Consider the following 18,777-nt stretch of genomic DNA (forward strand, 5'->3'; position numbering starts at 1 on the left):
TGGCCAGATCACCGCACTGCCAAGCACAGGTCCTGAGGAGCAGGACCTGCGTATAGGGGAGGAGCAGTAAAAGCTGTGCTTGCTTTGTGTACGTTTCGCTCCATTTGGGATGAGGCGTCCACATTTTGTCCACATAACTTTTTCTAAAAGTTTTGTTAACACATTTCTGAAAACATGTTTAACCTTATTTAGGTCATCACGTCAGTTGTTTATATTTGGTCACATTTTAGGGCAGTGCTGTATGATATTGTTGTCGCTGGGCTGACTGACATAGGCCTACAATAGGCGATATGACATCTTTGGTTGTGATGCATATGAATGAAAGTGAAAGTAAGTGTGCGGTCGACGTTGTGTGTACAGCCGCCTCATACCTCCGGATCCGGACGAGATTCGTCCGTCCGTACTAAACGTTGTCTCCGGGACTACCCTTCATACCTCCGTCCGGTTTCAGCGTTGTTATGGATGTTATGCAAAACAACCTCTAGAGGGCAGTGACTGTCGTGTATTAAATGACCGGCATCGACAATCGCAAACATGGTATCTGTAGAGGAGATGATTTTGCTCTGTGTCATCCGGCACAAAGTGTACGCGGCGGTGGCATGTGGCACCCCTCTCCAACCTGCAGATTCTCTGCTCAAAATTCAAAAAGGTTTTATTGGCATGAAAAATATACATTTGCATTGCCAAAGCAGGTGAACAATAAAAGAATAAGGTCAGGTATAGTATAATATAAGTAGGCTATAAAACATTAAAAACAAAATATATATACATCAGATATTATAGGCCTAGGCCTACTATTCTCTCTCTCTCTATTTTTGCGAATGTTGGACATGTTGGACTGCCTCTACTGCCGCCTCGATCTCCGGTGGTATTGCTCCGGTTCGTCCGGAGCACTCCGGATTCGTAAGCTCAGAGGCGACGGACCCACTGGATGAAAGCATCCGTATCCGTATTTACCGTAGGGTGTGAATGGGCCGTATCTTCTTATTGTCCCCTCTCTAGGAGCCAGTGCCCATAATCCTATACATTGAAGACCGTTTAAAAATATTTGTTCTATCTAAGCCATTATATGTCCCCACAACTTTTCAACTCAGTTACCTCATTGTCTGCATGTTATGTGAAAAATGATAGGCTATCTCAAAATGTGTAGCCTTTTGGTTCCCAATAATAACAAGTAGGCCTAAAATAAAATATGTCATCGATTTTTAGCTTATACACTTAAAAATAAAACGTATTTTCCTTAGTTTCTTTCTTTCCATTCAGTGTGAATATGTCATATATTTGTCAGTGCAGATTTGTTTTAAAATCTCCATAATTAGAGTTCATGGAGTGTGTCATGGCTGGGAGTGTGAGCACGGTGACTGAACTCCTGCTCGACGATGCTGCCATACCGTCAGTGGCAGTGGACCAAAGCACAGCCAACATGACAACGCACCACCCTCTATTATGGTATGGATTTAAAATATGGGTTTATCTCTAAATATCCCATTTAAGACTAATATAACCATCATCCTCATCATGGTTCTGTAGAAAACCACAGTAACATATAGAGCATAGAGAAACAACACTGACATAACGTGTTTAATAATGTTTATTAAAAAGGCACTTGCATGGCACAAAGGGATATTAATGAAATAAAAAGTTCATAATTTTCCGTTCGTCTGGCAAGTGGTTAGGCCTCCCTGGAGCCTGCAGTCTTGTTACACAAAACTCAGTTGTGGCCAAAATCAAGTTGCTTTCACAGCTTCTGCCAAGGCTACAGTTTCTATCAAATACATAATAAAAAATAATCACTCAGCATACAAAATATGACCACGTGATATATAAAATGCAAGCAAATTTGGTGAATACAAGATTAGTGAAAATATAGTGCATATTTGTTTATAGGACCATAATGCAGAAATGTGACTTTGGTACAAAAAAATGAAATATAATCACTGGTTTTGGTCCTGATAACCGATCATAATATCTTTATTTTAGGAGTGCTATAAAAGCTTGCTGCATATCTGCGGCCATTTGAATCAGTAGTTCCTCTGTCAATCATGGGAGCAATCATACAGCTTCAACCTCTGTGTCTGAGATGCAGTGTTGCATGCTTCCAGTGTATCCCAACTACAAAACCACCCAATACCAAAATACAACAGCACATAATAATGCAAACAGAGTGTCATGAATGCCCATCTACTTAAATTATTACCCTGAAAAAAAGTTTGCACATATATCATAAGTATTATCCAAATTGGGATATACAATTGGAGTAAAAAAAGAAGAAGAAATGTTTGTTAATCAAATGTAATTTACGACCACTGTAAACCTTCATCACTTCAGTTCCACCACAAGTCCCATCTAAGGAAAGATTCTAAGCTAAATCATGATATGCACCGATTCCTCTTATACGCTCCACTGCAATGGCCCAGTAGATCTGGTCCGAAGCCAAATAAAGTAGTGTGGGACGTATGTTTACACCAGGCAGCTCAAAGCGTAGTAGACACTGTACATACAATTATGGCAGTCACAGTCCATTTCTGTGTGATGCGCTGAATTTGCACAAATGCTGAACTAGCTTAATGCGTTAGGGTTAGATAGTAACAAGCTTACCTTGCAAAACCACCAACCATAGGTGTACTAGTCATTACATGCCATTTCCCACTGTTAATCACTTCCACCCATCAGGACACACTTCTCTTTGCCCTGGGACAGGACAAAGACAAGGTAGGACCTTGGAACTTAAACATGCCTTGACCATTCTCCCTTTTGATTCTGTTCATTAAACTCATTAACAACTTTTTCTTTAAAAAAAACATGCATAAAAAAATCGTAGGTAGAGGTAGTAGTGATCAGAGATTGTGCTCAAGTAAAACCAAGCTGACCGATTTCTCTGCGGCTCAGCTCAGCAGCAGCAGGCAGGCCAGGTTGGGAGCGAGGACCAGAGCGAGCGTCGCGGTGGTCCTCCAGCCGGCGGCGATGAGCTGAGCCTCCGGGACGGTGGCCCGGATGAAGTCGGCGAACGCAGAAACCTTGGAGTACACGCCGGGACGGTTGCGCTCAGCGCAGCCCAGACCAAAGCTCACCACCCCCGCCTGGATCCAGGTGTCGTTGCCCATCGGACAGACCAGCGGACCTCCAGAGTCCCCCTGCAGCCAAGGGACCACCAGATACATGATCTCTCTCTCTCTCTCTCTCTCTCTCTCTCTCTCTCTCTCTCTCTCTCCTCTCTCTCTCTCTCTCTCTCTCTCATCTCTCTCTCTCTCTCTCTTCTCTCTCTCTCTCTCTCTCTCCTCTCTCTCTCTCTCTCTCTCTCTCTCTCTCTCTCTCTCTCTCTCTCTCTCTCTCTCTCTCTCTCTCTCTCTCTCTCTCTCTCTCTCTCTCTCTCTCTCTCATGTTGTTGTTGTGCGTGGGAGGCAGGGCCTGACCTGACAGGAGTCCTTGCCTCCTCCTGGTAGCCGGCGCAGATCATGTCTGATAGGATGTCCACAACGTCAGTGCCATCGGCGTCAGCGCTGTACATGGCGCGGCAGGAAGTCTGCTCGATAATTGGCACCTCCACTTCCTGCAGAGTTCCCACCCCCGGTAGACCAACTGGGGTTTGGGAAAGATGGGGCACTTACAAATAACGACCGGAACTGCCCCTCCACTAATGGGTAACTAGTCTGATACCAGTGTACTGCTATAGGAAAGGTTTTTCTATTGGGCAGTATTATCCAACATGGGTACTAAAGATTAAAGACTAAAAAGACTAAAGAAGAAGAAGGGACTTCGGAACTCGGTGCAAGCGCCTCGTTCCTACGGCTGTGCTTCGCGTACCAAGAATGACATTCAAGAACGCCATCTCGTGTAGATTGCTTGAATCAACACCGGGCTAACAATGGCTTTGTCCATCTTTTACTACAGAAAAGAGCAAAAGAGCATAAAAACTAGAATCCCCATTAAACACCCAAACTTCATCTCCCCCTCCCGCTGACATAACCCCCACAAACCCCCGTCTCCCCACCCCACACCCACCTCCTTGGCGGATGTTGCCCCAGCCGGTGACGTAGCAGGGGCTGCCACTGGGAAAAGCACCCCGGAGTCCGGGAGGCACACTGGCCTCACGTACTCGCTCCAGCCACCGGCGCGTCCAGCTGCACCAGCGCCAGGTCGCTGCCCATCTCGGGGGTCTCGTAGCCCGACGCCACCAGCACACGCGCCACCCGCCGCAGGGTCTCGAACTGGTTGTAGCCATTGAGCTGGTACCGGCCACGTACAGCTGGTAGTCCGACACGTCCGAAGGGCTGGGGGTGGACAGGAAGTCAAGTTTAAATCAGCCAAGAAACGAGTTATGCCGTAACTATAACGGTCTTTATAATATATTTTTAAATAGTGTGTTTTTGGGTTATGTCTGCCTGGAGTGCGGTGAGTGTGTATTTATGTTCCTCTTTTAAGGGCAATTTACCCCTCTTTTACAGAGGTCAGGGTCTGGCATGCTGATCATAAAGGCAGATGAATGAATTCTATGCATTGTGACTGAAACCAGTGCAGGCCAGTCCACCGTGCCTTCCTGAAAGATGGTGGGCGGGCTTGCTCTGATGGTGGCGTACTTCTGTAGCTTCCACAAGAATTCGCCAACCGGCGAATCGAATGCGTGGCTGGGACTGGATGAGAGGACATCTAAAATGACCCCAGACGTCCGTTCATGGTTCAGTCCATTTGCGTCCAGCGTCTCCTGCACTCTATTGTATACAAGCCCACGATTAAAGGTTGTATCAGCGATGGTGGGCGACGTCACTTCTGTTGGTATTTCAAGCGAGTTCCCAAACAAACAGAGCCAGCTCGCCCCTCCCTTCAATGATTCGTGCATCCAGTAAAAACCACCATGAACGCAGAGCAAAAGCCCACAACACCCACCCTTTGACGGTGATTGTTTGGAATACTATTTATTTTGGTTTTGGGTGGTTGGTAGGACCATTCGTTTTTGTGTACGAGCTTGGAGCACAGGCTGCCTACAGAGACACGTTTTTTTGAAGGCCTGCTTACGCGGCAGGCAGCTAGCGGATCGTGAGGAAAGATCAGATGAATGTGATAATTTATGTTTCAGCTGATACAACCTTTAACGTGACATCAGTGGTTTTATAGAGAAACAAAACCCACTCACGTTGGGAAGCAGTGGGCGGCCGAGAGCACCCAGTCAGTGGCAATGAGGGAGCCCCCGCACACGTGTCCACTGGCGCCCAGCTGGATGTCCACCTGCCACGGCCACGCCCCCTCCACCGCATTAACTCCCCCCACGATGCGGTTCTCCGGGGGGGCCCGGCCACACACTGCAGAGGAGGAAGAAGAAGAAGAAGAAGAAGAAGGGATTGTGGAACAAGTGAGGAACAACACATGGGTTGACATTTAAATATAGAGAACATACAACCTAAAACCAATATATAAACAGATGTGTAAATAAATATAATCAAAACAAATATTGACCCTAGAGTTTAAAGTAAGTCTCAGTAACACACACACACACACACACACACACACACACACACACACACACACAGTTATTGAACTATATGTTTGTGTGTGTTTATGTTCTACTTCACTTGTTGTTCCTTTACCTTGAGAGAGGCATGACTTCAGACCTGTTGGAGGAGCACACACATTGACATGATGAGGATAAACGACACAAATTACTGTAGAATCGTTTTCTGAGAGATACAAATTATCATGAATGGAACTTACCTGTGGCTACCAAAACAACGAGGAACATGTACATTCTCCTGCTAGAGAATGATTTGAGGAATGGTTAGATCAGATCAAACAACATCGTTTCTGGGAAAATTTTGAATTGTATGTAGTATTGACATAGCACAACAATGGCAGAAGAGGGCTCGCTGTACCTTAACCTCACAATCTCCCGTGACAAAGCGAGAAACCAAATGACCTCTAAAGGCTCCTGGGCAACAATAAATGACCTACTGCAGGACCATTTTAAAAGTTGTTATATTTTATGGATTATCCAAACATAATATTATCATCACATTTGTTATGAACTTCACCATGGAATGATATAACGATAACGAAGAAAATACAATATGTTAGGAAAGGGAAAGGGAATAGGCTTACCTAACAGTTGCAGGTTGAACCCGATTACAAAATAGGCCTAGATTATGTATTTGATCAAGTGAGCCCGGATTATCGGAATTGGCCACACATATAGGGAAAAATCTTTTTTTCAGATTGTTCTAATCGTTTTCGTCAAGATAAGCAGCCTATCCGTCTTCTTCTCGACTGTGAAAGAAATCGATATAAAAGAAACAAGAACAAAGCCCTGACCGGATGGGATCTGGATGGTCCAAATCGAGGGAGTCGCCTCAAGGTAAAGCGTTTTAATTACCTGTAATTGAGCAAAGCGGTTCGTCTTCCAGGTTGGACGAGCGTTGAACTCCAGCCAGGATGCAGTGGTGTAGTCTGCAGGTGTACAGGTGTATCCGCTATACATCCAGGAAACGTGACGATCGCTTGATTGATCCGTGCCGTCCGCTATCCGTAAAATACGAAGAATGTTGTCAAACCAGAAAATCAAATGTTACCTAGGAGAAGGACCAATAAGAGGGCTCGGGTTTCCCACGGAACCTCCTCCCCCATTAACTCAGGCGGGACTGGTATCGAGTCCACTGGGACCAACTGAAAGGGAGGACTTGGAAAAGTCTTAGGAATTTCCTTTTTTGTTGTTTTAATATTAGTTATGAAAAATTGTTAAATGATTGCACAATCATTGAATTCGTGAATACCACTGGCCTATCGTGACTCTCTATCCCTCTTTCTCGCCCCCCCTATGTATTTATATCTATACCTCTTTTTTATATGGAATTTAAATTATGTGCAATATTGTTCACTTTCTTTTGAATTTTGCGGTTTGTCCATTTTGTTGTTTGTCAACTGTAGGCTACTGTGTTGTTACTGGATACCTGCATCTTTATGAATAAAGTATCTACTTACATACTTAGTCACCTTAATACAGTTATGTTAAATCTGTATACATAAAAGTTAGGTACATATTTTTAATGGATAACTAATATAAGTGAAGAACAAGGCCATGTTTCTGCCTGTTTGCATGTTCATGTCATCAAATGACATGCACTGACAATGTCTTCCGTTTTCCCCTCCTCAAAATGTGCTGTGCTGGAAAACATTAGTAAAACCAGTTTGAGAACCATTGACACACGCTCTTTACCTTCTCTACCGCTTGTAAATCAACAGTAAGAAACTTCATGTTTACCAGAACCATAAGAGCAGCAGGTTTCAACCCTTCTGTTTAACCTTCAACTACCTCTTCCCACTTTATGACAGTACAGTAGGAGCTCACAAATTATCATATTTTCTCTTGCCTTTTATGCAATCATTTATAAAAAGACTATGAATCAACAAATATATGTAGGAAGTACACCAATAATCCTAATATCGCATTCACATCCCTTCCTAGTCAGCTCAAGGTTAGGTTCACAAATAATCTTCTCCACCATCAATAAAGTAATCTCTATCTGTTATTGGTGACAGTGGCCAATTCATTATGTTGCCATGTTTGCATGGGGTGAAACTCTGCACGGACAGCTGCTCTGTTTGTCTTTGTCTTGTGAATCCCACTGGGAACTCAGACGCTCTGCCAATGAGAATCTTCCTAGCAACAGGACACCTCACTTACCATACAAAGCAGCGTATGCTCCTCCCATAATGGGCAATATATTAACTTTTAACTTCATTAATCTAATGTCTATCTTATGGTATCTTATGTCCCTGTCACACAAATGTGTTTCAGAAATAAACACAACTATAGATGAAATGGTGGCACAAACAAGTCTTTGATATTGCATCAGTAAAGTCATAAAAAGAAAGGATTCAGACACATTTGTTTTGTATATTTTTAAAAAAATATGGACACTTGTAAATGTACACAGGCTCTTCATATAAGAACACAACGGGGCCTTCGGAGAAGAACAAAAAAAAAACAGGAACGAGGAGATGAACGTGGTGGAGGAGAGGCTCCACCTCTCACTTCTTGGACAGCTTGGCTTGCTTGTGCTTGGGCGGGGCCCACTTCAGACACATGTTGTCCACTGTGGAGGAGACACACACACAATAACACGTCACAGCTCCCTGTAGCCGCAGAAACATACGGTTGCCAGGACTCAACTCTCGAGAGGGGGGGGGGGGGGGGGGGGAGGAACACACACACCAGAATTATTATAATTGTTTTCTATCTGCAACTGGTAATGTATGAGGAGGCTGGTTAGGGTGTGTGTACCTGTGATGGGGGGCTTCTTGTACTGGTTAGGGTGTGTCTATACCTGTGATGGGGGCTTCTTGTACTGGTTAGGGTGTGTCTATACCTGTGATGGGGGCTTCTTGTACTGGTTAGCGTGTGTGTACCTGTGATGGGGGGCTTCTTGTACTGGGCGCTCTTGAGGTGCTCCTCCACCAGCTTGGGGGTGACACAGATGACGTGTTGGCCCTTCCAGTACTTCACCATGTTGAGCGACTGCAGCGTGCTGATGATGTCACCCTGCGTGATGCTGGTCATCTGGCTGTGGACACACACACACACACACACACACACACACACACACACACACACACACACACACACACACACACACACACACACACACACACACACACACACACACACACACACACACACACACACACACACACAATAAACCACCTGGAAACTATGTGAAATCAGTAGATCCATTACTCATTGACACCTCATCAATTGAATATGTACAAAGTCTATTTAAAGCCGTGAATTGCTGCAAATAGTCTGATGTGACTAATGCGTTAATCACAAATCCAACTCAGGAATTTGCCTTAATCACTCGAGTTTAAACATTTTAAAAGGTGACATATTATACCACCAGAGTGTGATTTGCTGTTATCACACTCACACCTGGTGGTATAATATGTCACCTTTAAATATTTTAATTTTGGCGCAAATTTAGCTTGATGCTGAATCATTCACACGACAAAGGTTTGCCGCCCGCACGAGCAATCTCTTGCAAATAGAATAGTTGCTTCGCTCTCGTTGTGAACGCCCCTTAATGCTCCGGTCAGCTCACCTGAGGTCTTTGATGGACAGTGTGCCCCTGAAGTCCCTCAGGATCTCCAGGAGGACCCAGGACCAGTAGCTGCGGTAGCTCAGCTTGCCCAGGTCCGACAGGGGCTTCTCCGGCGAGCCCACCGTGCTCTCGATCTTTGACAGCTCGTAGCCTGGAGAGACACACACACACACACACACACACACACACACACACACACACACACACACACACACACACACACACACACACACACACACACACACACACACACACACACACACACACACACACACACACACGTAAGAGACTCAATCCAATATTGTGTTTGTTTGTAAATAAGCAGTGAGAGGGCTGTTTATACTCACTGAAGGCTATGAGGAACTTCCCATAGCCCCGTCGCTGGTAGGGGGGCAGGGTGAGGATACACGCCACATTATTACCATCTGGGGACTCTTTCTCCTGCAACACAACACAGGAGAGCCATGGCTCTGTCACACAGTCACACCATTACCAACCCTGAAATCAGTAGAGCTACATTGGTAAAGCAGGTCCAAACCACATTATGAAATATATCTCTACACTAGGGCTGTCCCCTGGAATACAAATATATTGTATTTGAATATTGTGTTCCATAAAACAAAAGATTTGAATACATTCGCATATTTATTGAAAAAGATCCTTATTCAAATATTTGTCACCGAATGACCCAACACAATGGTGACGGCGCCTATGATGAATAGGCGCACTGATGAAAGCCTTTGCAGTATTACAAAGGTTATGAACTGGGTCTCGGTGGCGACTTTCCTGGTTATTCCCGACTAGTTATTAAAATATGCTTACATGCATACAAAAATTCCATTGTGGTTAATTTAGGGATGATTGGTTTGTTTTGCCCTATTGTATGAACGTTCAAATATTGAATCTAAATCTGACGGCCCTAATTCACACACATAATTGCATTTGTAGGTGAACCTACCTTGGAGAAGTAGCCCACTATGTGTGCGCCGTGTCGGTTGACCTCGGTTAGGATGTAGAATATGAAGGGCTCCACGTCAAAGTAGAGCGTCTTGTGGTCCAGGAACAGCTTGGCCAGTAGACACAGGTTCTGACAGTAGATCTGCGCACACACACGCATACACAAACACAGCTTTACTAGCCATCACCTCTACATAACCACAGACATTACTCCTTTTAGGTTTTCTAACTTAACTTGATAATAATTTAACTGATAATTAGCAGAGAAAATCCTTGCTGTTTGGGGGGTCTACGGTTAGGGGGATGGATATGTAATGTGGCCGTTGATGCTCTTTCAGACTGGAAGTTTGATTATGGGCGACACAAACAAAACTGACTTTACTTACTGTATTAGAGAATTAATTTCTCGATTTCCCAAATGGAGAATAAATCATACCATAGAGTCTCAACTAGGTGGCGCCATTTCAACCCACTTCAATGGGTTGAAATCCTATTTGTATTTGCCCACAGTAGATTTCCTATGCATAAGCAGATGGTGGATCGAGCTTACCTTGTGGTCTCGCCCGTCCACCTCAAACACAGAAATATTGCTCCTTCTGTAGATCTCCTTTCCCTGAGGCTGCTTCCACTGACAGTGGGACTGGAAGGGAGTGAAGCAGAGGGAGAGGATAAGGATGGATTCAGGTCAGCATCAACTATAGTAGAGCAGGTAGACACATTCAAATGTTTTCCTCACATACACATTGAGGTTAGAAGACAATACTACAGACAAAGATCAGGGTGATAAAACCATTGTTAACGTTTTGCTAACCCCCACTAAATCCAATTTGTCATAAATACTTTTTGTGCCGAATCTGCAGAATTTAGCATTTAGGCACGAGCTCTCCTTGCCAAAAATGTACCCAATAGCAGTATAAATGTGGCACATTGATAACCAACAGACATTCATAGCAAGGCAGGCGCATGCCAAATGATCTTCAGCCGAACCAGCATGGGTCCCGACAGTCATTTTGATGTGAGAATGCCAGCAGTAATGGTTTGATCATTTTAAACCTATATTGTCTGCATCTTTGATTATCATATTAGTAGGAGTAGTTAAAATGCTGCAAAATAACCCAGACGGTTCGTTTCCGAGTCCCGGGTTCGTGGGGCTGCTACTCACCAGGTGGTATCGGAATGTCTTCTCGTACTTCATGTACTTCAGGCAGTACTCGCAGATCCACAGCTTGGGCTGCTTGCCGTAGTCCTCAGGGAACGGCGAGAAGTACCAGGCGTCAATCTCGAAGTTGCCGATCTGGATCTTGTCCACGTATTTCACCTTGGTGATCTGAGGCCCGGGAGGAACGCAGGTGGCGTGAGAGGAGGTAGCCAGCTAGCTAGGTCACTGACCCGTTACAAATCACATCACATGGAATGTGGCCATGCTATAAGGCTCTCTGGTTACCATGGCAATATTAACTAACTGAATCATCCCTATTTTCACCAACTAGTAAATAATAACAGCATAAACCACTTTTGTTGTGACGCTACAACAAGGCAGGAAGTACAATATATTGAAGTGAGTGTACACTGCTTATGTTACATTAAAAAGAATCATCAACGATACAAAGAGCGCCCCTTAATAACAACAAAATACATCAAGGCTATATCACAATAAATTAGGAAAAACATAACATCTTGACCAATGCCATGTGAATATAACAGCAACATATTGAACTGCAGCTTAATCTCTGACCAAACCCACACCCGTCCTTACCGCCTCGTGTTCCTTCTCCAAGGCGGCTGTTGTAGGGTCCATCTCAGCATATGTCTACGGAGGGAAAGCAATCGAGTTTAAAGCACAACAACGTTGCCCAGAACGAAGACAAGGAACAAGAAGCAGGGCCGACAAACCCCAACAGATCACAAACAAGCCAATTCGAATTGGCTTGTTTGTGATCTGTTGGGAGTTTTCTTGAAATTAAATGCTTGAAATTTACAACCTTCTGGCAGTACATTTTAAGCATCACCCATCTGAAAACCATAACATCCACTTCTTAGAGGACAGTGGAGATACCCCATATGACCCCAGAGAGAGAGAGAGAGAGAGAGAGAGAGAGAGAGAGAGAGAGAGCCAACCGCTTACCTTCTGTACATGGTTAATTTCGTCATGCTTGCGCTTCTGGTTGCGGGTGATCTTCCTTTCGGGCTGGTCCACAAGATCCCCGATGCCCCCCAACTCTGTGCTCTTCCTGACCGCATCTTTGACGGTCTTGGTCAGCGCCAGGCGTGACTTCCCCACCCACTCGTCCAAGCGTCTGTTGACTGCGCGGACACGACGTGCGACAGACGGGGGAAAGCAGGATGACAGACGGGGCACAGCAGGATGACAACACAGGAAGCAATGATGGGGTGGGGAGAATTAACAATGGATCAGGAAGAGAAAAAAAACTGAAATGTGTCAGAGCAATATGCATTAATACGATTAATACGTCTTCCATCTGTGGTTGGATATTCAATGACTTACAGCCCACGTAGTGCACATAAAACTCTTCCCTGCCCTCCACGTCGTTCGTCCTGGACTGGATAACTTCAGCCGAATCTGAAAAACAAGGGCATCCAAATTATGAAAACAACCCAGGATGGACATCCCATCCACCCATGGATGCAGAGACGAACACCCCACTGGCGAGGAGACAACACTCACGCCAGGTCTTGTCAGCCCGCTGGCACAGATACGTCCCTCCGATCTCCACCGTGGCGTCCTGCTCCCGGCCGCAGCCCAGCATGGCGCCCTCCGGGGTGTGCTGGCTACTCGAGCCCCCGGACTCTCTGGACCGGTGCACGGCCTCCGTCTCGTACTCCTCCCCGCCGCTGCCGTTGGAGGAGCAAGCTGCCTGGATCCCCGACTCGGAGTCTCTCCGGTCCCGCTCCGAGTGCGCCGACTCCAGGTCGTCGTCCATTGTGTTGTCGGAGCTCTTGACGTTACAGTTTTTGTACAGGTTGTGTAACGCGGTGGCCGCCCCGCCAGGCATAATTTCGTCGTTTTTTGGGGAAACAATTGAAAATGCCCGCCGCTCCTCTTGGGCGTTCTCGACGGTTCCTAACAGAACTGGCTCTGTGTGCTGAACGCAATAACAAACACAGTAAAGATGGCGTCGTTTCTACGTTGGTCTATGTCGCATGCGCAAACGTCAAACGCGACCGAGCAAGATATCTGCGCAGCTCGTGGTGCAGGGCGCGGGCCGGGTGCAAAAGGGACACGCCTTTTATGCAAATATATACGATTATTTTATATCATTTTTGTTCTGTCGGTTTTTTCCTACAATCTATTTTAACCAATTGAAGCCCCTGAAGTTATATTTTTTTGTGTGAAAATTGTCTACCTAAAAATAAATAATGTGAAGTGTTATAGCACCCTCTTCAGCCAGGTATTGTAATTGCACCCAAATTCCATTATGGTAAATACTAATCTCAGGTCCAGGCAGCTGTCCTATTTAGATACAGACACAGATTAATTTATTGATCCCGGAGAAAAGTATGTAACATACTAATCTAAGGTCATTTTAAGAGTATTTAAGAGTAGATAATTACCAGACGAAAATAAAAATGACCACATAGTTGTGCAACAACTCATCTCGGCTCCAGCAATACTATTACGGTATGTTATGAAGTCAGATTTGTGAGACTAAGCAACTAGTTACTTGAGTATAGCTCTTGTAATAAAAATAACTTTTCCCATTTTCCCATAGATGGAGGATGGATAGCGCAGTTGTGATTAGGGCGTTTGACTCCCAGTCAAAAGCTGCAATGTGCTATCAAAATCGAGGTTAGACGCCATAGATGGAAAAACAAAACTAAATGACAAAATTATCAATCTAGTTGCCCATCCTGTCCTGATTAGGACACTGAAAAAAAGTGACAAAATGCTTGCAAATGCTTCGGAAATGCCACAGCGACCATGTGCCTAATTTGTTCAACTGCCTATACACACACACACACACACACACACACACACACACACACACACACACACACACACACACACACACACACACACACACACACACACACACACACACAAATCACCTTCCTATACTCAATACCAAACAGCTTAGAAAATACAGCTTGATAGCTCCAGACATCGTTTATTTCAGTCACTGGTCGTTTCGAGTCACGTTGTCGCACAATAGACACCAACCACCATCTGCATTCTATACAAGTGTGCATGAGTGTGCAAACCACAGCTCAGGACAGAAGCAGTGCAAAGGGAGATAGGATGTTATGACAACGGAGGGCAGTTCTGGTGCAGGGCTTTGTTCTACATGAGGGGAGCATGGAGGTGCACACACGGTTAATCTTCGGCCCTCCCGTGGCCCTTTGTCATAGCACCTCCTCTCGCCCAGCGTCTCTCTCCACCACCTTCTGGTGGGAGGAGCCCCTACTGGGACCCCGACGGGGCCCGCCCCCCCTGCTCCCGGAGCCCCGCCCCTCCCAGTGAGGATGCCACCCCCCCGGCGGGTCCCATTGGTTCGTTCCCCTGGCGTGCCTCTCGTGCCTCTCGTGCCATTGGCCCGGCTGTTGGGGTCTCTGCTGGGAGACCCCAGGCCGATGGACCCTTCTCCTCCCCCGTTTGTCCGGGCCACTTTCCGGTTCTCCGACGGCCGCTGGGCAGTCCGGGTCTCCCGAGGTCGGCTGTCTCGTCGGCGGTTTGTCGGTGGAGTCTGGAGGCTCTTGGTGCCTGAGGTCAGCTGGATCTTCTTTGTCGGGTTTGGCGGGGGCCGGCTCCATGTCGGCCTCTCTCGGAGAGCCACGAGGCCTGGCTCTGAGTGGCGCTTGGGAAGAGAGGGAGTGGTGGTGGTGGTGGTGGTGGCGGCTGCCATCGGAGGGGAGATGCAGCTTGTTGAGGCCTTCGGTGGGGGGAGAGGGTCTCCCGGGCGGATGCGGCCTTCCTCTGCCTCCTCTCCGGGGCCCCTTGAACGGCCCCTGGCGCCAGTGACCCGATCCCCCTCTGCAGGGCCACGGGGCCTCACGCGCCTGGTCGCCCTGGATACGGACGTCCTCAGCGAGTACAGTGGAGGCGAAGTCCGGAGGGCCGACCACATCCTGGTCGCCGTTGTCCCCTTCAGAAGGCACCTGCAGAATATGCATTTGACCACATGTTTACTTCATGACATGCAAAGTACAAATACAGGGATCCTAAACCATGCCATTAATGCACGTCTAAGTCCCACTGAATATACAAAACTGTAACACTTTTATTTTTGCATTTTGCTTTATTCATGAAGATATAGATACAGAAGATACAGTGAGATAGACAGGAAAATATGGGAGAGAGACAGGGAGCGAGAGGGGGGAGGACATGCTGAAAAGGGGCAGGGATCAAACCCGGGTCGCTGCAGTAAGGACTAAGCCTTAATAGTCACAATCTACCCGGTGAGCCACCGGGGGCGCTCCCGTTAATGTACACTTAACATACAAAACCAAAATGTAAGGTGACCTCCTCTCTCATTCTGTGCGTCACCTCGTTGGTAGCGAGCAGCACTCACCTCGTTGATATGGATGAGGAAACGGTTGGACTCCACGTCGAGGTCAATGATGCCTCCCTTGGCCTTCTGCCTCTCCAGAAGCTCCTGCAGCTCACGCCACTTCTGGACAAAGTCTAATCCCATCTCTGCTTCCTCCTGCTTGGATGTAGAACATAAACGTTAGAACGTTAGAAGTTATAAGAGTGCCCTATTTTAACTGTAGTCAATTTGTGAACCAGTATGTATTTACATTAGGACTCATTTTACCACACACAGATATGATTCAACACAATTGCATAGCACATACCTAGTATTTCCTCCCAGGATTAATTAAGCATGGTATTATAAGTACTCAGTGATCAGCCGATATTATTATTTTTTGCTGATTTTTTTTAATTTATATTATATAAATGTTCCTTTTTTAAATTGAGACTTGTAACATTTGTTGTCATCTTTGTGTCGTTTTTATGATGTAAATTGAGGGAGCAAAAGCAGTATCGGCTCCAAATATCGGCTCAAGAAAATCGGTATCGGCGTATCGGTCACCCGCTAAGGCTGATTAAAAAAAAATCTGTATCGGCCCTAAAAAATCCATATCGGTCGATCCCTAATTATGAGTAACACTGTAGAGATGTCAGACAAAGGCCTGGGTGTACCTGGGGAAGGGGTGCAGGAGAGGACAGCAGCTGGCCCGCATCGTACGTCAAGGGCTCTCTGCACACGGGGCAGACGACCATCAGCCCCTAGCGGCACAAAGGATACCACCGTTAGTGAAAGCCACCTGGGGGGGGCTCATGTACGCTCTGCTCTCTCACGTGGGAACCCAGCGCCAACCTGTTGGTCCGCTCGATGCTGGGTCTTGTCCTGCTCCTGCTCCTTCTGCCGCTGGCGGATCTCCTCCTCCGAGTGGGTGACGTAGCGGCCCAGGCAGTGGGAGTGAAAGTAGTGGTAGCAGCTGGTCTTGGTGAACGCCTCGCCCTCCTGAGTTCATTCACAAGGAGAGTGGGAGGTCAGGCACTGGCCCACTATGTCAGACACGCACACTGTCCGATGTAGGAATCTGAAGGAACCTGATTAAAGACTACATACCTTGAAGCCATACAGGCAGATGACACAGTTCCCGTGAGGAATATTGCTTTCAGTCAGAATCTCTTTTGCTTTCTACAGGAGGGAGATAAAAGGAGGACAGAAATACTTACTTATTATAGCTCAATGTGCTCAAACCAAAGGAACAAGAATCAAACTATTAAAAGGCCAGACCGACCTCTATGAGCTGATACAACACCGGTGACCCAAGACAGGACTCTGCTTCAGCCTGGAGGCAGCTGCGGACTCTGGGGCAGACACACATTCAAACACAACAGAAGGGAGTAAGACCGCAATGTGATGACATACGAGAGGCCTCAAAGAGTGCAAAGCAGTGTGAAACTTGCTGACTTCATTGAACATCATTTGACTCAAATGGTCAAAGCACAGCCTTCAAATTTTAGACATTCCCATCAGACCAAATAGGTCTCCTGAGCCGACTGAAGAACAAGGCAAGTGCCCGGGAGAGTCTGTGTGAATACCTGCTGAGCATGTCATCAGAAAGTCCCCTGGGGTTATGGATGGAGATTGAGGGAGGAGACATGGGGTACTGGTAGAAAGTAGGAAAGGAAGTACAAATATAGAGACATGTAGACTGTAAGACGGTCATAAAAAGGCCATACTATCTGCTATTGATATTTCTGCAAAGAAACTATTATCAATTACCTTGATAAATATTTGCACTGCAACTATATTTGTAAATTGACTCAAAACTTGGCGCAATGCTAAATGATATGCCCTTTGACCTCACGCCTTAGAGCAAACGCTACGGTCGAGAAAACCAAAAAAAGGGAGACTGCTTGTATAGTTTGCATCAGATCTAATTTATTTATAGTCTGAGGCAGTGGAGGGCCACTGTGAAACCCAGTGGTAGTGAGTGCAGAGTAATAAGTGTCTCCGTTTCAAATGTAAGGGATGAAGAGAGAGAACAACATTATAGTTATGACCGCTTACCTGCTGATCGAGAGTCAGTTTCAGAGTGAGTCTGACAAACTGGGAGACAGAGTCTTCAGCTGTGGAGGGGTAGAGAACCAGGCTCACCTCCCAGCTACTGTGATGAGGGGATAGAAACAGATGGGTTAACGTTTAAATATAGAGAACATAAAACCTAAAATAATATATAAACAGATGTGTAAATAAATATTACCAAAACATATATACTCTATTGACCCCAGAGTTGAAAGTAAACACACACACACACACACACACACACACACACACACACACACACACACACACACACACACACACACAGAGTAAGCATAGCAAGCCCTCAGAGGAGTAGCAGTTTTCAATCTTGAGGATTGAGTGGGAATTGAATCTGAAAAATGCACTCTATCGCACCCTAAAAATGTGATTGATCAGGGAATTCAGCAGCTGTAACCTGCTTTGTAGGTTTGCTCCAAGTGTGGCTCACAGCACGAGTTACCATGGTAACTGAGATGATTAGTCAAAACTAGGTATCTGAAACCGAATTCGCCTCACAATGAATTCTGACTTTTCATATCCAGTTCGGGAAATACAGCTTCTTGGAACAGGACCTCTGGTGCTGAAGTTAAACGTTGTACGTTCCTCTTTCAACAGTATCACATCAGATAATAATGAATTACCTAAAATCTATTTTGCATGTCAGAGTCAATTGATCATGGAACACGAAGAGGTAGAAACAACATGGGGACTCACCCATCATGAGTACTGGTGAACTGTAACTCGTCCAGGTAGATGGACTGGAGCACCTCGATCTCAGACTGCACACTGCACATGGGTACACAGGGGAGAGGCGATGTAGTGCAATCTGATGTGGATAGCATTTAATACAGGTAATGACGTAATATGGCTAACTGTTTAGCTGTTCTCGCTAGCCCAGACAAGTGCTCCTGCCAGAGCCGTTCACTTGAATACAATACGAACACAGTTAGTGTCACATGGCTATACGACCTGTCCCAACACATGCCGTATGACATGTTTACAAAATGCAATGTTTGTTTTGAATAAACCGATTCTGACAGGCTGTCAACAAACTCACTCGTACTCTGCAGCCATGATTTTTCCAGACCGACACGAGCCACTAGTAGTCACTGTTAAATGTTTATTCTGACTTCACTGTGGACGTCCGAGGGCTTCCGGTCCGGCTCCCTGTTATG

General features: G+C 45.9%; 3 protein-coding genes across 6 annotated transcripts; all 3 read right to left on the reverse strand.

Annotated features, from left to right (window-relative positions):
• Positions 1–2,885: 2,885 nt before the first annotated feature.
• On the reverse strand, positions 2,886–5,740 carry LOC311380458 (serine protease 27; the record flags this gene model as incomplete). Its single annotated transcript, XM_084488391.1, is given in 10 exon segments — positions 2,886–3,134; positions 3,414–3,436; positions 3,439–3,579; positions 4,003–4,059; positions 4,062–4,106; positions 4,109–4,240; positions 4,243–4,271; positions 5,132–5,297; positions 5,583–5,606; positions 5,707–5,740. Coding segments are annotated over 10 exon segments (900 nt in total).
• A 2,138-nt stretch (positions 5,741–7,878) lies between these two features.
• kat8 (K(lysine) acetyltransferase 8) lies at positions 7,879–13,155 on the reverse strand. Of its 2 annotated transcripts, XM_084488384.1 has the most exons (11): positions 12,727–13,155; positions 12,547–12,621; positions 12,166–12,344; positions 11,797–11,850; positions 11,203–11,367; positions 10,591–10,680; positions 10,042–10,182; positions 9,431–9,524; positions 9,084–9,234; positions 8,395–8,549; positions 7,879–8,081 (listed from the first exon to the last, which is right to left on the reverse strand). In XM_084488384.1, the coding sequence occupies exons 1-11, from the start codon at positions 13,052–13,054 to the stop codon at positions 8,017–8,019; spliced, it is 1,497 nt and encodes a 498-aa protein (XP_084344510.1). In that variant the 5' UTR covers positions 13,055–13,155; the 3' UTR covers positions 7,879–8,016. The 2 variants fall into 2 exon arrangements, with proteins under 2 accessions (XP_084344510.1, XP_084344509.1); XM_084488383.1 differs by lacking the exon at positions 7,879–8,081 and having other exon boundaries at positions 8,187–8,549.
• Positions 13,156–14,163: 1,008 nt separating this feature from the next.
• On the reverse strand, positions 14,164–18,737 carry rnf25 (ring finger protein 25; the record flags this gene model as incomplete). 3 transcript variants are annotated; one of them, XM_084488387.1, is made up of 10 exons in its annotated part: positions 14,164–15,155; positions 15,569–15,703; positions 16,204–16,290; positions 16,382–16,528; positions 16,637–16,708; positions 16,812–16,881; positions 17,116–17,183; positions 17,588–17,684; positions 18,317–18,388; positions 18,660–18,737. In XM_084488387.1, the coding sequence occupies 10 exons, from the start codon at positions 18,674–18,676 to the stop codon at positions 14,403–14,405; spliced, it is 1,518 nt and encodes a 505-aa protein (XP_084344513.1). In that variant the 3' UTR covers positions 14,164–14,402. The 3 variants fall into 3 exon arrangements, with proteins under 3 accessions (XP_084344513.1, XP_084344512.1, XP_084344511.1); XM_084488386.1 differs by having other exon boundaries at positions 15,569–15,706; positions 18,660–18,736; XM_084488385.1 differs by lacking the exon at positions 18,660–18,737 and having other exon boundaries at positions 15,569–15,706; positions 18,317–18,444.
• Between the last annotated feature and the right edge of the window lie 40 nt (positions 18,738–18,777).

This window comes from Micromesistius poutassou, assembly GCF_964030765.1.
Source record: "Micromesistius poutassou genome assembly, chromosome: 1".
Lineage (NCBI taxonomy): Eukaryota > Metazoa > Chordata > Actinopteri > Gadiformes > Gadidae > Micromesistius > Micromesistius poutassou.

Coding starts and splice junctions, on each gene's coding strand:
- kat8 (XM_084488383.1), bottom strand. CDS start 13,054: ATGCCTGGCGGGGCGGCCACCGCGTTACACAACCTGTACAAAAACTGT. Junction 12,345..12,546: donor TTATGTGCACTACGTGGGCT/GTAAGTCATTGA, acceptor GTGTCCGCGCAG/TCAACAGACGCTTGGACGAG. Junction 8,550..9,083: donor CTGTCCATCAAAGACCTCAG/GTGAGCTGACCG, acceptor GTGTGTCCACAG/CCAGATGACCAGCATCACGC.